Source organism: Pantherophis guttatus, chromosome 18, assembly GCF_059756535.1.
Source record: "Pantherophis guttatus breed Tessera chromosome 18, ASM5975653v1, whole genome shotgun sequence".
NCBI classification, from domain to species: domain Eukaryota; kingdom Metazoa; phylum Chordata; class Lepidosauria; order Squamata; family Colubridae; genus Pantherophis; species Pantherophis guttatus.
Window position 1 is genome coordinate 6717217 of NC_142080.1, and position 12909 is coordinate 6730125.

General features: G+C 44.0%; 2 protein-coding genes and 1 long non-coding RNA gene across 3 annotated transcripts in view; all 3 read right to left on the reverse strand.

Annotated features, from left to right (window-relative positions):
• Positions 1-345: 345 nt before the first annotated feature.
• LOC117657790 (C-reactive protein-like) lies at positions 346-5331 on the reverse strand. Its single transcript, XM_087881313.1, has 2 exons — positions 5131-5331; positions 346-1186 (listed from the first exon to the last, which is right to left on the reverse strand). The coding sequence occupies exons 1-2, from the start codon at positions 5192-5194 to the stop codon at positions 582-584; spliced, it is 669 nt and encodes a 222-aa protein (XP_087737439.1). The 5' UTR covers positions 5195-5331; the 3' UTR covers positions 346-581.
• Positions 5332-7637: 2306 nt separating this feature from the next.
• LOC117657791 (serum amyloid P-component-like) lies at positions 7638-9607 on the reverse strand. The gene is made up of 2 exons (XM_034405909.3): positions 9393-9607; positions 7638-8455 (listed from the first exon to the last, which is right to left on the reverse strand). Exons 1-2 carry the CDS (start codon positions 9457-9459, stop codon positions 7848-7850), a joined length of 675 nt encoding a protein of 224 aa, XP_034261800.3. The 5' UTR covers positions 9460-9607; the 3' UTR covers positions 7638-7847.
• A 114-nt stretch (positions 9608-9721) lies between these two features.
• Positions 9722-12909, reverse strand: part of LOC148111529 (uncharacterized) — a 115387-nt gene continuing 112199 nt past the window's right edge. Inside the window, exon 4 of the long non-coding RNA XR_015730402.1 lies at positions 9722-9801. This is a non-coding gene — a long non-coding RNA (uncharacterized LOC148111529). The remainder of the gene's footprint in view (positions 9802-12909) is intronic.

Genomic DNA, 12909 nt, shown 5'->3' on the forward strand with positions numbered 1-12909 from the left:
TTATTATATTATCAATATGATGGTGATGATTAAATATAATGAAGATGTATAAATATGACTATCAAAATATAATTGTACCCAGAATACACAGTTAGATGAAAATTGCGTGTTATATAAATAAAACAAATAAAACATGAAATTGTCAAGCATGAAGAATGTAAAATCGCAGGGAATGCCGGAAAGGGTGTCGGTATGAAAAAAAAATGGTCGCAAGTCCCCTTTTTTTGGGGCGCCGTCGTAACTCTGAACCCTCACTCCGCGAATTGTCGCAAGTCGAGGTCTACCCTGTATTCTCAGGATTCTTTTTTTCAGTTGGAAAACAAAATAAAGAGAAACCATTCAACGTAGCGTGAATCAGCGGCTAATTTTATTGCAAGGAGATTCTAAATCACACCCGCTTGTGATTTACGGGCATGGACCGTCTACTACAACTCAATCACGATCTACTCCAGCTATTTGCAACCCATTGCAAAACTACAGGGTTTCCCCTTTCCCCCACCCACTCCAAAGAAAATTGCTTTCCTTTTTCCCCCTATTTTTTCTCTTTTTGCAAACGCAAAAGGACTTCCATTTCCAGAAACTCAGGAAAACTGGTGCAACGCCTCTTCGACGCGGATGTCACCCCGAATGGTATAATTCAGGGCTCTCCAGCTAACAAGAGAATTAGGGACTTCATCGTTTTTCATAACCAAATTAATTTCATCGGGTTTCAAGATCCGCGCCCACAGATTGACATCCGCCATTTCCCCCACGAAGCATTCTCTCTTCCCCCACGAATCGCGGTCGTGCCCCAAAAAGATGGTGCCATTTTGGCTGATCTCGTAACCCTTCCTCATCACGAAGCGAGGGAGAAGTTTGCCGTTGTGCCAAAAGTGGACCAATCCAGTGGTGGAGTTCCAGGCCACGCAGATGTGCTGCCACTCCGAATATGACGGCTTCTCGAGCGCGACAATTTGTGTCATCCCACCTATTTGGAGGTTGAACTGGCCGGGGTTGGGCTTGATGATCTTTAAGGCATTGCTGTTGGGCTTGGTGGAGTAGTAGAAAAGGGTATAGGGACGGAACTGGAGGGGATTGAACCTCAGGCAGACGGTGAAGTTGGTCAAGGGATCCTGAAGAGAGACGTTCACCTGCACGATGGCCTTCTTGGTAGCCGACGGGAAAACGAAGACCTTCTTCTGGAGATCTGGATGGAGACAAAAGACCTCTTGGTTAGCAGGGCCCCTGCCTAAGATCGGGGAAGTGGGAGACGAAGGAGAGCTGCTAGCAGCAACACAATGGACAGATAAGCGGCGTTTAAGGCCTGAGGAAGTCAGGTGGGAAAAGCTTTCTGACAATTCCCCTCCTGTTTTGACAAGTGTCAAGGCGATGATGAGGTGCCTCCGGACGTTATTTGTTTTGGATCCAGAAACATCCAAACCAGGAACAGAACAGAACAAAATAGAATAATGGAATGGAATGGAACAGAAGAGAACGAGAAGAGAATAGGATAGGGAATAGAACAGATGAACAGAGTTGGAAGGGAACTTGGAGGTCATCTAGTCCAACCCCCCGCCCAAGCAGGAGACCCTACATCATTTCTGACCAATGGCAGTCCGGTCTCTTCTTGAAAGCCTCCAGGGATGAAGCTCCCACAACTTCCGAAGGCAACTTCTCTTCCATGTTTGACAGTTTTCACTGTCAAAAAATATCTCCTTATTTCCAGGTTGAATCTCTCCTTGGTCACTTTTCATCCATTATTCCTTGTCTGACTTTCAAAGGTGCTTTGGAAAATAGCTTGATCCCCTCCTCTCTGTGGAAGCCCCTCAAATAGAGAAGAGAAGAGAAGAGAAGAGAAGAGAAGAGAAGAGAAGAGAAGAGAAGAGAAGAGAAGAGAAGAGAAGAGAAGAGAAGAGAAGAGAAGAGAAGAGAAGAGAAGAGAAGAGAAGAGATAATTTTTCCTTTCCTTTCCCTCTGTCTTTTCCTTCCTCCCTCCCTCCCTCCCTCCCTGTCCCTCCTTCCTTCCTTCCCTCCATGTCCTTCTTTCATCCCTCCCTCCTGTCCTTGTCCTTCCTTCCTTCCTTCCTTCCTCCCTCCCTCCTGTCCTTGTCCTTCCTTCCTTCCCTCCATGTCCTTCCTTCCTTCCTTCTTTCCAACCCTCCCTCCCTGTCCTTCCTTCCTTCCTTCCTTCCTTCCTTCCATGTCCTTCCTTCCTTCCTTCCCTCCCTCCCTCCCTCCTTCTTTCCTTCCTTCCCTCCATGTCCTTCCTTCCTTCCATGTCCTTCCTACCTTCCCTCCCTCCCTGTCCCTTCCTCCTTCCTTCCTTCCCTCCATGTCCTTCCTTCTTTCTGTCCTTCCCTCTATGTCCTTCCTTCCTTCCTTCCTTCCTTCCTTCCTTCCTTCCTTCCTTCCTTCCTTCCTTCCTTCCTTCCTTCCCAGTGGTCAGAATTCAGTACTGCAGGATAACTCACTGCTGACTCCAGGAGTTCGATCCTGACCGGCTCAAGGTTGACTCAGCCTTCTGTCCTTCCGAGGTCAGTAAAATGCACCATATCTGACTACAGGCAACGTTTACATTTTATTAATTTCACAAAGTTTGTGTTTGCCACTCTTATTGTATCTGTTTTGATAGTCAAGCAAATCCGCAGCTGATTTGTTTTTTCTTGTATTCATTTAACTGGGATTGAAGGGGCCGCTTCAAACTTCTAATTCAATTTTTATTTCGGTGATAATTCCAGCGCTATTCTGAAGATTCTGTCTTTCTAGTTCTCTTATGCTTTTTAACTGATTGCTGCCCAGTTATAAATTTACGCGCTCTGTAAATTTACGCCCTCTCCCCTCCTTGGAAGAGCTTCATAGCTCCCGTTGCCTTAAGAAAGTTCAAAACATTCTTAAACATCCATCTCGTCCTGGGTATCCTTTTTTTTTTTTTAACTATTACCATCAGGCAGACGGTACAGGGCAATCAAAACAAGGACAAATAGGCTGAAAAACAGCTTCTATCTCCCAGGGCAATAACCATATTGAATTCTACAGTATAGTGCAATATCGGATTTTCAATTTCAATTATATAGAATGTAAAGGACGTATGTTTGTGTTTTTATTTTTATAGTTATAACGTACGCCGAAGACAGCATTTAATTTTGTTGTACCATGTGCAATGACAATAAAATAAACAACTATAAACTATAAGGCTGAGTCATAAGTTCCTCCTAAGATGATAAATTTATGGCCCCTTTATGTCCGGCCCAAATGGCAACATGGAAATTTGGAAAAGAGAAAAGTGCAGTTTTTCCACTTTAAAGATAAATATCAAGATTTGGGGGTTCCTTTTTAACAGAGGAGGAAAAATTACTTAATCGCTACTCCAGGTCAGCCGCTTAAACCCTGATCTTTTGCAATCGCATTGGAAATATTGCTGTCATACGATGTTTAACAAAATAGCGATAGAACGATAAAAGCAGCTGAGATTTTCAAAACGGGAAAGATCTTTGATTACAGGAAGTCCTCGATTTAGGACCACAAATGAGAAACTACCTAGAATTTTCGTTGCTAAGCAAGGTGGGCGTTAAGGAAGTTGCGTGCCCCATTTTACAATCTTTTCACCACCGTTTTTTAAGCAAATCGCTGCAGTTGCTCAGCGAGTCACGTGGACATTAAGCAAATCCGGCTTCCTTTTTTGACTTGGCTCTGTCATAAGTGCGAGGACTGTTGTAAGTCCGCTTTTCTTTTCCAGTGCCGTTGTAGCACTGAATCGTTGCTAAACAATTGGTTGTAAGTTGAGGACTGCCACTTCCTACTATCTAGACGTAACCCTGTTTTAACTTACTACTAAATTGCTGTTGACTTTAGAATTCACCATTGGAGAAAGCATTGTATGTTAGGGTGCTGAAGAGGGTGTGAGAGTGTCAAAGGTGTTGAACTCAGTGTGAACCTACCTTCAGATCCCCAAAGTGCCTCTGGAACTCCTTGACACAAGGCCACCTTCTCCTTCTCAACCAAGACCAGACTGGTTCAGAAGAGAAGATGATGGAGTTCAGCTCCATCCTTACTCATGGAAACTCTACTTGGTGTTGGCTGAAGCCACCTCAGAAGGATCTTTGGTGTAATCAACCGATGGTCTTTTAATTTATAATTCTACATGACCAACAACCCTTCCCCACAAGCAGAAAGTCCAACAGGGCAACGCCAATGAAAAGTTCAGCAGATTTCAAATTATAAATTAACAATGTCGGCAGCCTATAAAGAAAGTTTATACAAAATGTTTTATCGTTGGCATTTACCCCCAGCTAGACTGGTGAAAATGTTTCCAAATGTATCTGCAGAATGCTGGAAATGTAAATACAACCGAGGTACATTTCTTCATATGTGGTGGTGGTGTCCAGAAGCCAGGAAGTACTGGACTAAAATAAGAAAATGGTTAGAGGAAATTATGAGTCGACGAATTGAGTTAAAAACCTGAATTATTTCTACTAGGGATAATAAGCGGAAACCACAGTAAGAAAATTCAATATACTATATTGCATATAACAGCTGCGGTCAGAATTGCTTATGCACAAAACTGGAAACAGGACAGCATGCCCTCCGATGGAATGATGATCAAAAAGGTGTTAGATTGTGCAGAGATGGACTGGCTAACATTGGAATTAAAAGAGAGAGGGGAAACGGAGTACTATTTGGTCTGGGACACATGGTACAAATGGTTAGAGAATAGAAGTAAAGATTAAATGTAAAGGTAACTGAAGAGGTATACTAAAATTCAAAGATAATGTATATAGTTAAAGGATGAATAAGGAATGTAATTGTTATGTATGTATGAGTATTATTGATGCTGGAGTGCTGTAAAAGTTGTAAATGTGATACAAAATGATGAAATATGTTCAATAAAAATAAACCACCAAACCTTCAATGGACAGGTGGAACTCCTGCTCCTACGTGGGTTTAAGCCTCCACCTTCTTGGAAATCGACTCACAGCCTTACAATTTGACATTCTGCAGGACCAACAAGCTCTACAAATCATGAACAGAAGGTGCAACAATCCTATTGAGAACAACGCCAATGAAAAGCTCAACAGATTTCACCCAGCTTCTGGAAACCAGAGGACCTTCAATGGACAGATGGAGCTGCTCCTACATGAGTTTAAACCTCACCTTCATAACCGAAGGATCCTGACAGACAGGCAAGGATAAGAAGGAGGGAAGGAAGGAGGGTCATCTTGGTGGACAATGGAGGAACCGGTTGGTCGCAGGAACTCTTGTTCCGATGTCCTTGGGCACAGAAATGGATTCTCCTCTTAGGACCAAATCAGCTTCTCAAATGACGGCACCTGTCTGATGTTCCTCTTGAACTTAGAAGAAGAGGAAGGCTGAGCTGTCACTTCTGTTTACCCAGTTTCCTCATGAATGAAATGATAACATTTAATCAGGACTCAATCAAGCATTTGAACAAATCTGATGGATCGACCCACAGATTAGAAATAAAAGACCTCAAAGCCACGTCAACTTAATCACGTCGCTCTGATATTTTTCTTAAATCTAAAACAAAGGCAGTTATTATTCATCGTCGCCATTCTGGATCCCCTCCCCAGGATATTCTTATCTTTCGTCCACATCAAAATGTCATCCCTCCCTTATCTTGGCCCGTGTCAGATATGTGGGTTTCACGTGTCCACTCTGATACCTTGATGACGTCTTCCCCAGAGCTAGGGAATTCAGGGCAATGATGTCCAGAACATGGCCTTCAAGATCCAAGATTCTCAGTGATGGTCACGTTGACTCAGAATTTTGGAGTCTACCCAGGTGCAAGGGTGGGCTTCAAAAATGTTAGTATGGGGTTCTCTGCCCGGTTGCTGGGTGGGCGTGGCCATGGTGGGCATGGCCTAGTCAGCCTCCTGCACTATGGGGGGGGCATGTTTGCCCTCCCCGGACTCCGGAGGCTTTTCTCGAGCCTCCAGGAGGGCAAAAACAGCCTCCTCAGGCTCCAGAGGCCCTTTGGAAGTCGGAAACGGGCCCATTTCTGTCCTTCCCAAACTTCCAGTAGGCCCATTTTTCACCCTCCCTGAGCCTCCACGCGCACCCTGCACCTACCTACATCCAAAATGGGCCGCATGGGGACTCCTGGAAGGGGAGGGGAAGGGTGGGAGGGGCCCAGCCAAGAGTGGGATTTGGCGGTTCTCCGAACTGCACAGAATCTTAGCTAGAGGTTCTACCGAACCCCTGCGAACTCCCAGCAGTGAACTCCTACCCAGGTGGAATTAGCCACTTTGGTGAAGGTCGAACTAAAGAGAGAAGCTGTAACCCTACAAAGGTGACCTCTAAATCTTCAGGCCCAGTTTGATTCATATCCCAAAAAGAGGGCGAACATCTCCGCAGTCTAATTCTGGTTTTGCTCCTTCCACCATGACTTAGCTTTTGATGGCCACCAGTCATAGAATCAATCAAATAAATTAATAAAGGAGAATGTTTATAGGTCAGACTCCTTTGGTGGCCAGTTTGATGCCAATCAGGGCTTTGTGGGAGGGATCGGAGATGTCTACTTCTGGGACCAGGTGAAATTTGCTGAGTTTGGCACAATTGGGTGGTGCCCCATCCGCTCATCGATTGGCGAGAGCTGTATTACGAAACCCATGGAGAAGTGATCGTGGCCCCTTCCAACATCTGTGCCTGCCGAACATCTGGACTCCCAAACGGGGGTGAAAAATTAGCCAATGGCCGAAAGTTTGGTTCCCCCCTGACTAGTGGTGGGTTTCAAAAAATTTTACTACTGGTTCTGTGGATGTGGCATGGCTTGGTGGGCATGGCTTGGTGGGCATGGCTCGGTGGGCGTGGCAGGGGAAGGATGCTGCAAAATCCCCATTTCCTCCCGATCAGCTGGGACTTGGGAGGCAGAGAATAGATGGGGGCGGGACCAGTCAGAATTTTTACTACTGGTTCTCCAAACTACTCAAAATTTCTGCTACTGGTTCTCCAGAACTGGTCAGAACCTGCTGAAACCCACCTCTGCCCCTGAGTGAATCAGTCAAGAAGGGGACAGCAATTGTCCATCTTTCAGTTATGAAAGACACCCGTTTTCTCCCACAAAAAGACCCTCCCCATTTATAAAAGCTGCTGATTTCCTTAATTTCCTTAATTTGTCTAGAGAATGCTTTGGTTGTGTTTTTGGAAGTGCAGATGTTATGTGTGAGTGAGAGGAGAGAAAGAGAGAGAAAAGGAAGAGGGAGGGAGAGAGGAAAGGAAGGAAGGAAGGAAGAGGGGAGGGAGGGAGGGAGGAAGAGGGGAGGGAGGAAGAGGGGAGGGAGGGAGGGAGGAAGAGGGGAGGAAGAAAGAGGGGAGGGAGGGAGGAAGGGAGGAAGAGGGGAGGGAGGGAGGAAGGGAGGAAGAGGGGAGGGAGGAAGGAAGAGGGGAGGGATGAAGGAAGAGGGGAGAGAAGGAGAGAAGGAGTGAGTGAGTGAGTAAATAAGTGAGTGAGTGAGGAAGGAAGGAAGGAAGGATGGGAGGGAGGAGGGGGAAGGAGGGAGTATGGAAGATGGGAGGGAGGGTGAGAGGAAGAAAGGTGGAAAAAAAGAAAGAAAACAGAAACGAAGGAAGGAAAGAAGGAAGGAAGGAAGGCAGATTCTCTTGAGCTATTTAAAAAAGAAAAAAGACATATTCAGAGTGAGTACCATGAATAAACCACTTATTTTATTGCCAGGAGATTAAAACACCCACTAATAATGTTGAATCATCTACCTATCAATCAATCAACAATCAACTTCAATTATTTGCAATACATTGCGGAACTACAGATTTTTTTCCCCCCCAAAGATCTTTCCTTTTCTTTCTTTCTTTTATTTTTTTTTCCAAACGCAGGTCTTACATCTTGGAGAAAACTAAGGCATCCTGTCTGTAACCACCACGTAATCCTGAACGGTATAACGAAGCGATCTCCAGTTGATCAGATGGTTAGGAACCGTATCCTCTTTCATGACCAACCTGATCTCATCCGTGGTCAGCACCTGGGGCCACATGTTAACCTGTGTCAATTCACCTATAAAGCATTGGCGGACATCAAAACCCCCTCCGAAGGTATCCTGCTCCTGCCCCAGAACGATGGACGCCTCGTGGCTGATCCGGTACCCCTTTTTCATTCCCACCCGGGGGAGAAGATTTCCATTGTGCCAGAAATGGACCAGCCCATTCCAGGTGTTCCACGAGACGCAGATGTGCTCCCAAGCTGGAATCAGCCTTGCGGGGACCGTGAAATCCCGCATGTCTCCACCTAGATAAACGGAATACTTCTTTTCGCTGGGCTTAAAAATCAGGAAATCGTTGTCCTTGGACCGGGTGGCATAAGAAAAGAGGGGAAAGGAAACGAAAAGGGGAGAGTTGTATCTCAAGCAGACGGTGAGGTCGGTCAAGGGATGCTGGAGGCTGGCGTTCAGACTCACGAAGGCCTTGTTAGTAGCCGTTGGGAAAACGAAGACCTTCTTCTGGAGATCTGGATGGAGACAAAAGACCTCTTGGTTAGCAGGGCCCCTGCCTAAGATCGGGGAAGTGGGAGACGAAGGAGAGCTGCTAGCAGCAACACAATGGACGGATAAAAGGTGTTCGAGCAAGTAAGGTGGGAAAAGATTTCTGACAAGTCTCCCTTGTTTTGACAAATGTCAGGGCGATGATTAGGTGCCCTTGCCACTATTTATTTTGGATCCAGAAACATCCAAACCAGGAATAGAATAAGGATAGGATAGGATAGGATGGGATGGGATGGGATGGGATAGAATAGAATAGAATAGAATAGAATAGAATAGAATAGAATAGAATAGAATAGAATAGAATAGAATAGAACAGTGGAATGGAGTGGAATAATAGAAAAATAGGAAAAAATGGAAAAATAGAGAAATAGAAAACTGAAAATAGAAAATAGAAAAGAATAAAATAGAATAGAAAATAGAGTGGAGTGGAGTGCAGTGGAGTAGAGTAGAGTAGAGTAAAGTAGAATAGAATAGAATAGAATAGAATAGAATAGAATAGAATAGAATAGAATAGAATAGAATAGAATAGAATAGAATAGAATAGAATAGAACAGAACAGTGGAATGGAGTGGAATAATAGAAAGATAGGAAAAAATGGAAAAGTAGAGAAATAGAAAACTGAAAATAGAAAATAGAAAATAATAGAATAGAATAGAAAATAGAGTAGAGTGGAGTGGAGTGGAGTGGAGTGGAGTGGAGTAGAGGAGAGGAGAGGAGAGTAGAGGAGAGTAGAGGAGAGGAGAGTAGAAGAGAAGAGAAGAGAAGAGAAGAGAAGAGAAGAGAAGAGAAGAGAATAATAGAATAATAGAATAATAGAATAATAGAATAATAGAATAATAGAATAATAGAATAATAGAATAATAGAATAATAGAATAGGAATAGTATGTAGAATAGATCCTCACCTTCTTGGCCAAAGGATCCTGACAGACAGGCGAGGATAAGAAGGAGGGCAGGAAGGAGGACCATCATGGTGGACAATGGAGGAACCGGCCGGTTGCAGGACCTCTGAGTAGCCCTCTTGGGCTGATGTCCTTGGGTGTGTGGAGCCGTGTCCTCTTTGCAGGATCAGGTCAACTTCTCCCTTGAATGACACCTGTCTGATGTTTCTCTTGAACTTTAAAACAAGGGGCAGATTGAGCTGTCCCTCCTGTTTTCCCAGTTTCCCCCACCAATGAATTGACTTCATTTAATCAGGACTTAATCAGCCATCCTAATCGTCCGTCAGTCTGATGATGGATGGATGGATGCATAGATAAATAAACGAACATCTCAAGTCAACTTGTTGTCGTTGCGCTGATATTCCTCTTAAACCTCAAACAAAGAAAAGTTATTGTCCAGTTTTGGATCCTTGACCGGAATATTCAAACTCTTCAAGTCACGTCAACTTTTTGATCGGATCCAATTTTTACGCTGGCTTTGATTTTAATGTATTTTACGATCGCTTTTATTTTAATTCGAGGGAGATCACGTGTCTCTCCTCTGGGGTAGCCGCGACTTAGGACCACAGTTTATTCCAGAATTTACGTGGCTAAGCAAGGTGATTTGCACACCCAATTTTTAAATCTTTTTTTTTCCTGCCGTTGTTAAGCAAATTAGGCCAGAAAAATCCAAAGTACACATATAAACCGGGTGAAACCAAGCTTCGTTGTAAAAAAATAATAATTTTTTTTAATAATTTTTTTTACACAAACAAACACATAATACATCCATCCTTCCGTGTCTCATCTCGGTGTTTCTTCAGTAACTTCTTCTCTTTGATTACTCCTCCTATCTTCCTTTCTTCCCTTATAATTTCCATTTCTCTATTACAATATCTCCCCCCCCAAGTACAATACATTGAATATAATATTCTCCTATTTCGTTATCAAAATCTTTATCTATTTCTCTTTTTCTTCCCGATCATAAAATTTCCCCCATATCTTAAAATATTCCGTATCTTCCCTCTCTTTAATCCTCAAGGTTAATCTATTCATTTCTGCACAGCCTAAAAATTTTTTTTTAATTACTTCCCCTTCCAACGGGATTTTCTCTGCTTTCCATCTTTGTGCAAATACTATCCTCGCTGCAGTTATTATATGAATAATAAAGAGCCTTGGTAGTACAGTGGTCTAAGGCACCCTGTTATTAAGCTGGTTATTAAGACCAGCTGCCTGCAATTGCTGCAGGTTCGAATCTCTCCAAGGCTCAAGGTCGACTCAGCCTTCCATCCTTTCTAAGGTGGGTAAAATGAGGACCCGGTTTGTGGGGGCAATAAGATGACTTTGTATAAAATATACAAAAGTATGAAGGCTATTGCTTAGCGCATTGTAAGCCGCCCTGAGTCTCCGGAGAAGGGTGGCATATAAATCAAATTTAATAATAATAATAATAATAATAATAATAATAATAATAATAATAATAATAATAATAATAATAATAAAATATACATTTTCTTTACTAATTTTCTCTGGTAGGATACCCAGTAGGAACAGCTCCGGAAACCAGGCTTAATAGTAGGAACTGTGAAAGGGATTTTGGAGTCTTAGGGGACAACCAGCTAAATAGGAGCCAGCAGTGTACCGGGCGGCAGCCAATGCAAATCCTAAATTGCATTAACAGAGGGATACACTCAAGATCAAGGGAGTTACTAACACCACTCTATAAAGCCTTAGTAAGGCCACACCTAGAGTCCTGCATCCAGTTTTGGTCACCACACTATAAAAAAGATGCTGAGACTCTAGAAAGAGTGCAGAGAAGAGCAACGAGGATGATGAGGGGACTGGAGGCTAAAACCTACGATGAACGGTTGCAGGAACTGGGCCTGGCTGGTCTAGTGAAGAGAAGGACCGGGGGAGACAGGAAAGCATCTTCCAATATTTGAGGGGCTGCCCCAGAGAGGAGGAAGGGGGTCCAGCTATTTTCCAAAGCATCTTTGAAAGTCAGACAAGGAAGAATGGATGGAAAGTGAGCAAGGAGAGATTCAACCTGGAAATAAGGAGGAACTTTCTGACAGTGAGAACCATCAATCGATGGAAGAGAAGTTGCCTTCAGAAGTTCTGGGAGCTTCATCCCTGGAAGCTTTCGAGAAGAGACCGGACGGCCATTTGTCGGAAATGGTGTAGGGTCTCCTGCTTGGGTGGGGGGTTGGACTAGATGACCTCCAAGGTCCCTCCCAACTCTGATCATCTGTTAAATCTGTTAAATCGCATTAATCACAGTTACTAAGTGAATCCGGTTTCCTCCGCTAACCTTGTTTGTTGGAAGCTGGCTGGGAAGGTCCCAATTGGTGATTGAATCATAAATACATGTCAGTTGGCAAGCACTCAATTTGCGTGGCATTGCTATGATGGTCGTAAGAGGACAGGGTTTTTTTTACCCCCAAGCAACGTAGCTTCCAACCAGTGGTGAAATCCAATTTTTTTTTTACTACTGGTTCTGTGGGCGTGGCTTTGTGGGCGTGGCAGGGGAAGGATACTGCAAAATCCCCATTCCCTCCCCATTCCCACCCCACTCCTGGGGGAAGGATACTGCAAAATCCCCATTCCCTCCACACTCCAGGATAAAGTTACTGCAAAATCCCCATTCCCATCTCACTCAGGGGCCAGCCAGAGGTGATGTTTGCCGGTTCTCCGAACTGCTCAAAATTTCCGCTACCGGTTCGCCAGAACCTGTCTCAACCGTCATAAATGTGAACCAGTTGCCTGCCAAGGGCCCGAATTTTGCTTGTAAAAACTACAATGGTCATAAATATGTAAGAAAACGGTCATGTCCCCTTTTTTCCGTGATGTTGTAACTCCGAACGGTCACTAAATGGATGGTTGTAAGCCGAAGACTTACCTGTAGTTCATGTATGTACGCATATATGAATAACTTGCTTCCAGAAGTTGTGGATGCTCCATCACTGGAGATTTTTAAGAAGAGATTGGACAGCCATTTGTCTGAAGTGGTGTAGGGTTTTCCTGCCTAAGCAGGGGGTTGGACTAGAAGACCTCCAAGGTCCCTTCCAACTCTGTGATTCTATTTCTATTTCTAAAATGGAATGGAAAAGTGAATGAGGAAGTATGTATACGAAATGTTAAAAGATTAGGATTTTGTGGGGCTGCAACTCATGCACTGCGGCTGAACACAGAACCGTCTTCAAGGGCAGCACCAGGAAGCACCTTTTGCAGTAGTCTATCGGCTGAATTTGCACTGTGTGTATTTGTTGCGGTCGGTCCCCATGTAACAAAAGTGGCCTAGAAGTGGAGCTCTGGCCTCACAATTGGGAGGCTTGTGAGTTCGATCCTAGGTAGAGGCAGATATTTCTCTCTCTTGTGCACAATGAGAATATATATCTGCTGAACAAAACTCCGCCCTGACGACAGGAAGAGCATCCGGCCATTCAAACACTCGCTAGCTCCATTCAGTTGCACAGACTTCGCCCTACAAAGGATAATGGGG